Here is a 14,096-nt window from a genome sequence, read left to right as displayed (position 1 = left end):
ATGCGTGTAAAATCACTGGAATGTGACCCTTTTGCATCATTGTCTTTAATATGTGGACTCATTCAAACGATTCAATATTCAGGCCCATTTGGTAAAATCAGGACATTTATTTTGAAGTCATAGATTTAGTGCTTTTTATGTACAAAACAACTCATTTCAAGGCACAAAATGCCGAAAATTTCATCAAAATCGGATAACAAAGTTATTGAATTTTAAAGTTTAACAATAGTTTGTGAAAACAGTCGTCATGAATATTCATTAGGTGGGCTGATGATGTCACATTTCCACTTGTTCTTTTGTATTTTATTATATGAAATCAAGTTTGTCCAAATTTTGTCCTCCAAGAACTAGAAAAATTTGATTGACAACTGATTTAGTGCATTTAATATTTATTACTGCAACTTATTTCATTATAAGGGAGACATATTATTCACCCAAGTATGAAATAATGAAAAAATGATGATTTTATGTAATAACATAAGAAAACGGAAAGTTGGGATGTGATATCATCAGCCCACCTAATGAATATTCATGATGACTGTTTTCACAGAATATTGCTAAACTTTAAACATCAATAACTTTATTATTTGTTATCCAATTTTGATGAAATTTTCAGCATTTTGCTCCCCAGTTCTACTCTTTGTATTAAGATATAAATATTTTCAGCCCGGACCATCCCTTTAAAGCACAGTAATCACACCTAATAAGCTAGCCTTGTAATTGCTTGGTAATTCTGTTTGAATTGATTTATGAGATTAGAAAAAAAAACTCTTGATGACCAAGATGCAAATCCATTCTCTCTCCCCCACATCTAGTCGCACCAGTAAGGCATTCCATTCCCAGCTGACCATCAAGCAGTGCGGCGTGGAGAACTGCTACACCGAGGCCTTGGACGTCTTCCTGAGGGCGCTAGACGTACCCCACCAGCACGGCATCGTCCATGCCTCGGTCAGGCAGTACCTGCACAGGATGGTCGTGTGCCTGGAGGAAGCAGTGTTACCGTATGTACCCGTGGCCGTTGAGCATCTCCTGAAGAAGTCCGAAGCGAGGGATCTACACAAGTTCATGCCCCTGATCAACCAAATCATCTCAAAGTTCAAGGTGAGAATGGGGGACTGAGGGGCATGTTTAGTCCGCTCTACATTTACATGGGGGTGGGATAGCTAAGTTGGTTTAGTGAGGGGTTTTGGTTGGATTCTCACCTGTGGCGCTAGTGCCTTTTTTAAAGGCATTTATCCTCCTTACCAGGACCCTCAGAGAGGGCCTCAAGCCTTAAGTCCTCCAGATGCAATCAGATACCACATACCCACCAAAATGGAGCATCTAATCCTAAACTATAAAGAATACCAGTGTAATAGACTTTTAGCACACATCTGAAAGTTATCAGTCTGAAACCCTGTTTTCATAAAGCTTGTTATTGATAGCAAGTTACAAGCTACTGATAATGTGTAGAATTATACTATTTGTCATTGATTAACAAGGTTTATGAAACGGGCCAGAGGGTGCATTTCCTTGTATACTTCAATAGGCATCTTGGGGTTGTTTCATAAAGAGTTGAATATGACTTTAAATGGTTGCGAATGAGCCTATAGCACTTAATCTTGGCGATTGATATGTGGCAGTACGCATCCCCTGAGCGTGATGGTGATGACGATTACGATGTCAACAACATCGGTGACACTGATGATGAGCTTTTTGCCCAATGTACTTTTGTGAATTCCTTGTATTTTTTCAAAGACACCCTATCCCACTCTTGCCTATCTGTATAGTGTTTTATTAAATTAGTTTGCCCAAAGAGTTTTCAGATAGTTCAGGGAGGTGGGGGGGGGGGGGAGTACACATACTTTCCATGTGATTTTATTATCACTTGGCCTTCAATTATTATTTTGATAGATGGGGTCAAAGTACTCCTTTATTATTGTAGTATCATGTGCTGTGTACATGATATTGCACAATATTCTGGTATGTCAAGTTGGTACATTTCTTCACTGACTACAATACCGATAACTATTTCACATCTGATCGATACGGGTACCTTCCGGTTCCCACAGCCAATTGGTTAAGTTTCCCATCAATCTCACTTTTATCTTTGAAAAGCATGACAGGTCATGGGGATTTCAAACAACCATTTCATGTTTCATCAGATCTAGACAAAGTATGATGATAAGTACTATCTTAGATGATGGTAGTTTCACGTTCCAAAACAGAAGAGGTCGAGTGATTCCAATTGATGCATATACCATGTCATGTATCTTCTATCAGGGCCCTGTCTTACAAAGAGTTACGATTGATCCAATCAATCGTAACTCTATGGAAATCCATCAGTGTCATAATTTTTTTAACAGGAAATGTGCAAAATGTCCTTTATAAACAAAGGAGAACATACCAAACTGTCAAGAAATCAATGAATTTACGGATATACATTCATATTTAGAAAAAAAAATTGAGCAAACATGCATTGAACATGTTGACTTTGCTGGCTGTAAGACGGGCCCTAAAGTTTGCTTGTGTGTAGTACTGCATCTCAATTCAATTTCATTTATTAACCAAATAAAAATATTCAAATACAATGTAAAATGACATACATAAAATGCATAAATGTAGCAAAACATACATACAACAACAAACAAATATAGTTTATAAATTGATGTAAACAAAAAAAAATCAATATATGGTAAGAGACAACCAAAAAGACTTACATTTTGTAGGCAGGTGCCCCTTTACAGGTATGAAATTCAACAGAAATAATTCCATTCATCTGTCCATCGTTTGATTTTGTAGGCAATTCTGCCGACCCTTTCATGCATACATGTTGATGTTCTTTCCTGGAACATACTCAGATGTATGGAGCTGGCTTTCATTGGAACCTTGTCACTAGGTGTTCCACTAATCTGTTTGTAATGAATGAAATACTAACATCTATGTAATAGACCAGGGGAGCGGCATTTCATCATCATTTATTGTTTGATTGGCGGAGAAGCACTTAGTGTTACTACGGTAACTGTCAGATGAAACTGACTTTCACATTCAACATATCCTTTTCATTAAACGCTCCACAGAAAAATAATGGATATCTAATTCAGGTTGTCACGAGCAACCTCAATTCAGAAAAAGAAAGATGATTACGTTTACCAAATAAACTGGTTCATCCAATCAAATTGTATAACAAACATATAGCATAGAGTTCTATCATTTCTAAGATAAATTGGTTATGATGAAGATGTGCACTTTTTCGCCACTATAACATGGAAGCATTTCATGAGACAAATAATCACTGATTTAAACTGACACGTTAAAAGCTACTGAAATCCTGGCATCTGATTGGCTCAGACCAAGTTAGTCAGTGAAAGTCACAGACAAGTAGCTTTTTGAAAGACTCCCCGGAAATGACATGTAAAACGGCTCAAGTGCTGCAGTAATATCTGTTGAATGACTGCAAACTACAATGAGACAAGCAGATTTTAAAAGAATAACAAAAACAGTAAAGAACATTGTCATTTTAGATTAAGAAAGCAAAGTGCTGAACTGTTTATGCTTCCTCTTTATAAACTTTATGAGAGTTAAATTTTTTTAAGCCAAGCATGGATCACAACAAAATGACAAATGGGAGTAAGGTTCATGTTCCAATGTGGTCATATGATTTCTCAAGTCATTAATCAATGATGTAATCTTAGTTCGAAAACAATATGTAGATAATTATATGAAAACAATGATGTAAACATGATGTAAATATTGGTTGGTTAGAAACATCCTTGACTCTATTTCAAACTGATATCTTGTCACATTGTTATCATGTGCGTAAGAAACTATTGTTATATTGTATCGCAAAAACAATGAAATAAAATGAGATAAAATGCCAGGTATAAACAATGGCTTTCCTATGTGATTTAGGCACAATGCCAAATTCACATTGTTTATACATGTTACTGTATGGTTACAATATTTGAAGATCCTCATGAGTTGATCAACATAATTATCATGATGGATTTTAACTTGTGGACAAACAAATCATCAAGCCTTGGTTTAGAGTCTGGATTTATTTTGTAGTATAATACTTTATTAATGCAACAAAACATCAAGGTTATTGTGAGGAAGTAATTAAAAAATGCTACATGTAGTAGGCAAATATACCTTTAGTCATGACAATATGATATCTGTGTTATATTGTTATTAAAATCCCATCAGGTATTAAGGTGCTTGTCTGCAAAAATGAAGTCCATGTCAAGGTCGTTAGTGGTTTCCACTTCATGTTACATTTTACCCCCATATTGCCAATTTGAGATTTGAATACATGTAATCTTGAATAGTTTTCTCCTTTTTTTTTATAGATTTCCATAGCTTTGTTATTATGTGAATTTTTAAAACAAATTTCTGTTTTATGAGTTTTCTAACTTGATATATGTCTAATGGTTGGATTCCTCTAAAAAAATCATTTTAAAAAATGATTGGGGATTTGATTTGCTGTAAAATGCTGTCTATGACTGTTACTATGGTAACTGTCAGAGAATGACAACTTGCCAGTTCTGATTGCTGACAAGCTTCATAGAATTGAATTTGAAAATGTTCTCCTTTTTCTGTTTTATGCACAGAAAACTATTATCCGTTTCCTGCAAGCAGTGTTCATGCCCATCGTAAGGACCATTGACAGCGTCCTGAAGCAACCGGCTGAAGAAGCAGATACCCAAGCCACCATAGACAAACAGACGTTGAGGAGATGCTACTTCCAGTTCCTTCAGTGTATCGCTATGAATGATTGTCTGGAGGTCATCAGTCACCAAGGTAAGTCTTTAGCAGACCATGACTTCTATAGTTACATTTTTTTTTCATAACTCTTTTATTGACACACATCAGTGTCCAAAAGAATTCTCTTTTTTTTTAATTGTACATAGGCCTACTGATTTATATTTCTGTATATAGTGGCATTGGTTCTTTTATAACAATTTGCTAACATTTTGAACATAACTTATTATCATTATTATTATTATTTTTTTTTGCCAGAGGTCAAATTGAGTAGCACATCAATGCATTCAAACTGATCTGCTGTAATCCCTCTGGCTCTATAAAATCCTTTGTGCATGTTTTATTAAAAGATATTAATCATGTGTAGTTGTAGTTTCTATAATAGATTATAATTTGTAATGATTAATTATCTCATTGTATATATACTCATTGAAACTGAAAGGTATATTGTAAGGGAGATTTTATCATTTACAATACAATATGTTTTGTTAGAAAAAGAAAAAGAGGATTTATATATTTAAGATCCTTAATTAAAGTTCACTGTACATTACTTCTTTTGAGGAGGGCAAAGTATGATTTTTTTTTCATGGGGGGGGGGGGTAGGTTTGGTTACTTCTGGCTTAGATATAACTTGTTCTTAAATCCAACCTTTAGTTTTAGTTGTAATCAAGAGTTCAAGTGAATTATATCGCAATGAGATTGGTTGTTATAAGCAAGGTTCGTTGTTAGTAATGCAGTAATTTAGTTTACAGGGGGGGAGGAGTAGCAATTGAATAATTTTCAGTGCTGGAAAAAGAAATATTTTCAAACTTTTCCAAGTATTGTTCAGAAAACTGGCAATAGTTTCTCCATTCTCACATTCCTCCTAATTCTTATATCGTTGTTGGGCTGTTAAAACCTTGTACCGGGTATCTCTAAATCTAAAGATTTTTAGGACAGTCCCCTCAAAAAGCTGTAGTTTATGATTACGGCTATGATGGCATATTGTCAGGAAACTGTCTCCTAATTTTTGTAGAGAGCACTTTCTATTCAGAAGAAGGTTGTTTTAACTCTAGTCTATAAATAAAACCTGTGGAGACTCAGATAATCAACTATATGGTATTAAAGACAAAGTATTGATACTCGTAGAATGGTACCCTTGTTTCACATTCACGCCCATTATAACAGTGTTGTAGTTGATATTCTTTAAATAAATTTTCTTTGAATAGATAGTACCCTTAGAAATAAATAATAATCAAATGGTGCTTGTGATTATGATTGATGTGTATTTTTTCCCAGACAAAAACAAAAATAGAATCTCTACCAGGAAGTATTATTGCCTGTGTCCCTGTGTGGTGATATACATGTATCTATAAAATAGAATATAGAAAATATATGAATTCTGAAGAAAAAAATATGTTAATTACAAAAAAATAAACACAAGAATGCACACCAGGAAATGTTAATTGTGTGATAATGGTTTTGCATTGAATATGAAATGAAAATGAATGCAGTGCAAAAATAGAATTTATATTTGTCTCAGGGGAAATAGAAAATTAACCATTTAACATGAACCAGGAAAACTTTGAAAAGAGGGAAATGTTGCTTGCTTTGTTGTTGATAACTTTAATGATGCAATATGGACTTTAAAGTAATTGAATCTTATAAGTAGAGCCTTTTTTAAATCAAATTTAGAAGCATTATTCAATTTGTAAAATACTTCCTCACTATATCAAGATTGATGGCATGTTGCAATCAATTGCAGATTTCTGGTGTAAATTTACAATTGATATCAAATAATGTAATTAGAGCACAATTTTTACTGCTTATTGCTTGAAGGAGACCAGTAAAAAATAAAAATAAAAATTGCCTTACTCATTATATCACAGCTTTTAAAGAAATTGAGTTTTTATCAAACTGATAGAAGGAAAGGTCATTTTGCTGTATTGTTGAGCTGATTATGAAAAGGCTTAGAGTTCCTTGAATAGCTATTGTTATAATTAAGGTCAGCAGTATTGGTTTATTATTGTCTCTGCCATTGTCAAAATGACCTTGTTGATAATAAAGGTCAGTTTATATAGTACGCTCTATATTTGAATGAAATACAGTACGAATTACACGGACACCCACAAATTTCCCCAACCAATTCTACCACAAAATGATATTGTTGTAAACTGTATTGTCACGTTAGGAATTGAAGGAAACCGAGAGAAAAACAAACATAAATGTAGATTTGGTTATATTATGCATTGAACAAGGCATAGTTTTTGTTTGTGTGCTATTTGTTTATACCTTCAATTGTATATTTCAAACTTTCTTTTATATCCTTGATAACAAATTTTTGCATAAGGTCTAGATATTTATAATTCAATTTTTACGATTACTGCATGGGATATAACATCAAGATATTAACAATATATTGCTGTAGGCATGCAGTTATAGATATGCATAATACAAATTGTTGTATATGTTTTGTTACAAGGCTCAGTACTAAACAGTAATATTGGCGATGTATATGTATATTCTCAAAAAATTTCTTGATGGCAATAAAACATGGGGTAGAATATGATGGGCCGTATGGCCTGGTACTGAATTGCATTTAGAGTGTGGTTTGTGCTCTTGTGAATAAATGAGGGTGTTTTTTGTAATGTTGTAAATAGAATTCATGACTATTTTGGTTACAGCATAATAGCATCTTTGATCGAAAATGTTCACGCTGCTTGCAGTTACAAGTTACCACAACAGAACATATATCCATATTTCCTCCTCAAAAGTAGAACTTTGTATGAATGAGTGAAAATTTCAGTGATATTACACAAAGAATTTGAATATTAAATGTGCACATGTTGTAATGAACTCTTTGACAATGATGATATTAATGGTCTTAATGGTGATGTTGATGATGGTGACAGTGATATGATGATAAGGAGAATAATGATTATGATGATGATAAAAATAAAACCGGTAATGATACAAAGTAATGATAAAAAATAAAAAATAAATAGAAGCAACATTGATGGTATGAATAAGCAATGATGATATGCAACACAATGATGGCTATGATAAATGTTGATAATCATTGTGATAAATTGTGATAGCAGTACATGCAACAACAGTGTTAGAAATATCAAATTATTTGAAATTATTTTTGTTTTGTTTCATTTCAGAACAACCATGTTTTGAAGAGGTATTACTGAGTGTGGTACGTGCTACGATCGAGGAACCTGACCCCTCGGTGAGTATTTTAATTTTCGTTCATGACTTATTGACGGACACTTCTAAACATTTTTCTCCAGGGAGCGATTCATGAAAGAATTTGTCGATCGATCTTTTATCTGACAGTTGCCATAGTGACCAGGCTTCTCGGCCAATCAAAACCATGAAAAGTTGTCAGATCTGACAAGGTGTCAGACAGCAACTGTTGATTAAATACTTCTCATTCTCCGATCTTTTGATAAGATATTGATGTCAGCTTTTATGTAGAGAAGATTATTACATGCTGACCCTAGAATTATGAAAATGAATCAGAAATAATGGTTACCGGTATCTAATTACATAATTGGAGCCAGCCACAGGCTGTCCTAGTGAAATGCATTTTTTTTTTGTCTGGCCAAAGGCATGATGTAATGTTTGTTTGTTATTAACCTGGATGGGTAAGCATCCAAATGGTATCAAATTCCCCATGAGGAAACCTTACAACATTGCATTAAAACCTATATAATCTGTCCCCATACTTCTTCATCTACCTCTTATGTTATATCGTCTGTTTCTTCGCATATTTTTCTTTGAATAAGAGTGCCGTAAAACCCAAACAACCGCAACAACTTTCTAACTTATATTTTGTTTACACAATTCCCAGCACTTTGGATATTTTCTTGGAAATTAATAACGAAAGCACTAGGAATAGACTTCCGAAACCTTTGGATTCCATCTTATCCAGACTGTCTGGATTTTTCCCCTCCAAGTCTGTAACTTGTTTATTTGTTTTTCCTGATGAAATTGCATAATATGTTATGTATTTTATGTGATATCAACACAGGGAAGGAAATTAAGTTTAGAATCGCTATCAGTATGAACTCGTTTCACTTTCAGTAATTCTTCCAATTTTGGGTTGTGATTAGATTGTCTATTTCGACCAGTCCACGCCTGGTGCTGATAAAAGCAATGCTTTGATAGAGTTCACTCTCTAGCCCATGACCTTTCAGTAATACCTAGTTAATCTTAGTATAGCTTTGATGCGAAACTAGTATTTACACTGAAAACGGTGATGGTCATCTCTCTATGTTTTATGTAGGATATGACTTATATCCTTTGTTTTGAGGGAGGGGATTTATTGCGTATTAAACAAAAAACCTAACTCACTGTTTGTAATCACTAAGCAGTTTTAAAAGATTCTCTTGTAACCTCTGTGGTTTCTCCCAAGTTGGAAGTTGCAAAAATGTCTCTTGCTTCTGCTATTTTTCTATCGAACTTGAGCAATAACATGATCTCATCATGGAATTTCAAATGTTGAAGCCATATGGGATTATATGTAATTCCAAGCCATGAAATCAATCGTTTTCAGGGCCTTCTGGCTTGACAAAAAAAAATTGGATTTTATAAATGTCCTTGTGTAAAATCATTTGATCTATCACTTTAATAATGGTAGGTTGCCCAGCCTATGACCCTTTAAATTGACTGTGTGATGTATGTTAGGATGTAAAGATTTTGTATGGGGCAATACAATTTGTAATTGTAGATTTTTTCTGATAAGATGTGGGAGAGGGGATACTCGAGTAGTTTGTAGTATTGAGTAGAACGACTCTTTCAGATAATTTTCAAGATTTAGATTATCTGTGATTACCAAATGAAAATTTATAATTGTAGATTTTTCTGATAAAATGTGGAGAGTGATACTCCAGTATTTTTGTACTATGGGGAAGGAAAATTCCTCTTTGAGAAAGGTAGTTTTCAAGATTTAGATTTGTGATTACCAAATATGTGTAAGTACAGGTATCATTACCAGGTAATATATTATCGGTTTTGAGGCTAATGGTCACAAATATTCAGGAATCTTGTACCAAATTGCTCATTTTAGATAAAAGATACATTTTTTAATCTCAATTTTGAGCCCCATTCCCCTCCCTAGTAAAGTAAAAAAAAATATTGATTATAAATTATAGCCTATGATCATCGCTGACATGTTTATTTTCATCATTGATGTTTTCATCTTTGTTCTATTATTGTAATTTATGTAATTATTATCATCGTCTTTATGATTATTCTGTAATGTTATCCAGATGATCAAGACTTGCTTCAACATCTTGAAGAGATTGATAGAGTCTTGGGGTGGGAACGGAGGGATGCCTCTCTTCAGAGATTTCATCTACAAGTACGTCGTCCCCGCCTGTTTCTTAGCGCCGCTTCAGAAGACCTTTGACCTCGCCGATGCACAAACCGTCTTGGTAAATGAGACTTTTATTTTCAAGAGGGAGAGAGAGAGAGAGAGGGATTACAAAAACAGATGAAACATAGCCAGAGAGAAAGTGAAAGAAAGACAAGTCTTTAATAAAGAAAGATTATTTAAAGAAGGTATAAGTAATAGGGGTTAAAACAGAAAGGAAGAGAGAAGGATAGAAGCAAAAGAAGGATGAAAGAAAAAGAACAAAGGGAGGAGAAAGAAAGGTGCAATTATTATTTTTATTTTTTAATTCTGGTATTCAGAGGTAGACAGAAATGGACTACCTTTTGCACAAATTAAAATTGTCCTTATAGAAAAAAAAAAGATATTTTAATAGACCAGTTCGTAGTTACTTCATGGACAATTTTGGTCAAATGACCTTTCATTTCGTTCATTAAGATAGGCAGATTTCAAAGCAAGATATGTATGCATGCCTTACATAGCGGGATGATGAAATTGAATAGACCAGTTGACTAGAATAGCACATCAATGAACACTCTATGAAGGTATTTGTTGCATTTCTACTTTGAATGCATATTAGAGGATGTTGTACAATGTACTTGGCAAACTGTGAAATATACTAGTCATTCGTGGACGCATTTTTTTTTTGTGGATGTGAATGAAAAACACAATTCATAAGAATATATGAATAATCAAGACATCGAAGTTGGTGCTTATCTCATTAAATTTTAAACCGCCATGTCACTTTCGTACAAATGACCTTCCTCTGATCATGCGCAGAATCTTCTGATCATGCGCAGAGTGGAACTACGAACTGGCTTATTAAACATTACCCGAGTTGAGAATTTTTTATTAGTCCCAGTATAAATACAACCATCCTTTAAAAATGAAATGACATGAGTCAATGAATTGTAAAATTAAAGTTTATAAGAAGACTTACTTGTTTGTGAGTTTTAGGCCATATATATTGGATATTAGGCCTTGAGATTATGAAAACTTATCCAGCCTTGCATAGATTACTATTGAACGATTCAAGTGTTCCATAAATGGAAAAAAAAAGGAAATTGCATAATTGAAACTAATCACAAGACCTTGTTATTGTGAATCATACTTCTGCTTTCTTTATCAAAAATATCATTGGCATTTATAGTAAAATAACTCTTATGAATATTGAAAATTAAGTAATAATAAAACAGTGCTTTCTCTTTCCCAATGACAAATCTCTTGACTATATTAGTTGATCTAATGATGTTTTTCATAATTTTCTAATTACCCAACAAATAAATGGGTTATTAAATTATATGAAAATGACTTGTACATTAATGATCCATTGAAGTATGACTTTGAATACTATTTATATCATTACGTATGTCTGATTGGAATTTTCTGGAAATGTAACTATACAGTAGCTTATGTTAGAATGTAGGCTGTATTCAACAGACAATCCATTACTCTGTACACATTTTTGTTCAAACTATGGTTTCGTTCAAGAGATTTTTCACCACTTATAAAAATGAAAAATTTTCAAATGAAAACATGGATGCTGGAGATAGAAGAAACATTGAAAAATGGTATCATTATATTCATATGACTGACCAGTAGTACTTTATTACTCCCACAAAACAAATTGAAGTTCCTTATTTGTTTTGACAGAAGGATCAAAGATGTTGTGTGGAATTGCCCTGCAGCTTAACATCTATCTATCCACTCTGCCGCTCTTCACCCAGGGGTAAATGGGTACCCAGTAGGATGTAAAAGCCATTGCAGTATGCTTATCACTTGAACTCAGAGGCCTGTATTCTTAATTCGGGTTTAACTTTGACCATGGTCTAACTCTGTGCTAAAATTATGTGAAGCCAAACGGTCCAAAATTTTGTTTACAGTGAATGCTTCTCATGTTTACTGTGCTCTTTACCAATTTGTTAATGGTGAAGACAACTGTCATACTTATCCTTCCCACGCGGTTAATAATGTTTTGGGAGTCAAATGAGCTGATACATCGAACCTCTACTGTTACAGATTTGTGTAACAACTGGCTTTCCATAGTTAAACCACAACTTAAAACCAGAGTTCAGATTAAACCCGAGTTCAGAATACGGGCCAGAAGCTCTTGCTGGAATGCTTCCAAGGGAGCGGATAAAGAGCATACTTTGGGTGAAGGCCTGCAAGAATCCGATGACCGGGTTAATAATATATCTGTAAACCTATTAGAGATGTTATTGTTGTTCCAATGTATTATTAAGTGCTATATTAAACAAATGAATATATTTGTTGTTGTTATTAAATATTATTTCCTTTTCTCTTCCTCTAGGCCTTGGGTGAAGCCTCAACAGTACTTAAGAGTATCTACACTAAGGATGGATTGAACCTGATACAGTTTCTCCAAACGGAATGTTTTTTGTCTCTGCCAGTCCATGTGGACACGGACTCCGCCCAGGTGAGTTCACACAATCCTATTATTTTGTTTTTTTTGTCTTTCTGTCTGTTTGGATTATTTGTTGAGTGTAAATGACCATCTGCTGTATACTGTCAAAATCAATAAACTACTTACTATATAGGAGGAATGATTCCAACATTGTAGCCATGGTGCCAGGATGGTAGACTCCTTCTCTTCTGAAGTATGCTTTTTTATAAATATATACAGAGTATACTTTTAATCTAATCAAGCATGGATAGATTAAAAATATTTGCCGCAAAATGATGGGGGTGGGTGTAGTATTAATTCAAAATTTTTTTGTTGGTATGGATGATTGTAATACAGTTTGAAGATGCGTCAGTAACTGAAAACTTTGTGTCAGGACGGTAGACTCCTCCTCTTCTGAAGTATGCTTTTTTATAAATATATACAGAGTATACTTTTAATCTAATCAAGCATGGATAGATTAAAAATATTTGCCGCAAAATGATGGGGGTGGGTGTAGTATTAATTCATAATTTTTTTGTTGGTATGGATGATTGTAATACAGTTTGAAGATGCGTCAGTAACTGAAAACTTTGTCATGCAGCTGTGTCAGATGTTGTTTGAAGGTTTGCATGGTGGTATGTACAATCGCTGATGTGGTTTACGGTACACCATGTGAAGTGTTATAGAAACAGTGGATAGAAGAAGAGAAGAAATGGATAGGCGAGAAAGTGGAGATTTGAGAGTAGAGTATTCTTTCTTGAAAGTAGTCCTGAAAAGGACTGTAAACCAGGAAAGATTGATGAGTTGAGAACAGCTTGAGTAGTAGAGCTAATGAGGAGATGCTGGCTTGAGTCGGCGAGTAGAGATGATGAGTAGTAGAGAGACTCGACGTTTCGGGCAGGTTGACTGTCCGTCTTCAGGAGTGTGTTTGTATGATTCTGTGTTTTGGGATTACGGAATGGTTAGCTGGATTGCTTTGAAGTTGTGTTAAAGCTCAGGGACTTAACAGCTTGATAGATTTAAGTAACAACTTCTAGCCCTGGGGCCCATAACACAAAGCATAGTAATGACCGTATAACTTTTTCTACGATTGATTCCATTGACTGCGATGTACAATCAATCGTGAAAATCAAGCCTATGGTTGATTGCTAAACTTTGTGTTACAGGACCCGAATAATGTCATGATGATGATGGCCATAATGGTGGTGGTTGTGATTTTGGTGTTGGTAATGACGATGGTAATAATAATAATAATAATAATACATATGATTTATATAACGTCTTGTCCATTTTGAGTAAATGCTAAAGGCGCTTATAAGAGAGCAAAACATAAAAGTAAAGAGAACTAAGAGAAGTACAAGAAAGGGTCAATTACAAATGAGGAAAAATGTCCGTCTTCAAACCTAGTACCTGCTGGTGAACAAATGCAATTTTAGGTTGCCCTTAAAGGATATTGCAGAGTTTGAGTTCTTCAGCTCCTGTGGTAGTGAATTCCACAGGGCTGGTCCGGCATGAGCAAAGGCTCGATCGCCCCAGGATTTATTAGATTGTGGAATATGTAAGAGACTAGAT

General features: G+C 34.3%; 1 protein-coding gene across 1 annotated transcript in view; it reads left to right on the top strand.

Moving 5' to 3' along the window:
* LOC129255955 (exportin-T-like) overlaps positions 1–13,848 on the top strand; it is a 41,652-nt gene extending 27,804 nt beyond the window's left edge. The window contains exons 15-19 of the mRNA XM_064096268.1: positions 816–1,101; positions 4,590–4,779; positions 7,887–7,954; positions 9,999–10,163; positions 12,432–13,848. Coding sequence (XP_063952338.1) covers positions 816–1,101; positions 4,590–4,779; positions 7,887–7,954; positions 9,999–10,163; positions 12,432–12,632 — 910 coding nt within the window. The 3' untranslated portion in view covers positions 12,633–13,848. The remainder of the gene's footprint in view (positions 1–815; positions 1,102–4,589; positions 4,780–7,886; positions 7,955–9,998; positions 10,164–12,431) is intronic.
* Positions 13,849–14,096: the final 248 nt, after the last annotated feature.

The sequence above is a fragment of the Lytechinus pictus genome, chromosome 3 (genome assembly GCF_037042905.1).
Source record: "Lytechinus pictus isolate F3 Inbred chromosome 3, Lp3.0, whole genome shotgun sequence".
Classification (NCBI taxonomy): Eukaryota; Metazoa; Echinodermata; class Echinoidea; order Temnopleuroida; family Toxopneustidae; genus Lytechinus; species Lytechinus pictus.
The sequence above is the reverse complement of the archived record's forward strand: the minus strand, read 5'-3'. Positions and strand labels throughout refer to the sequence as shown.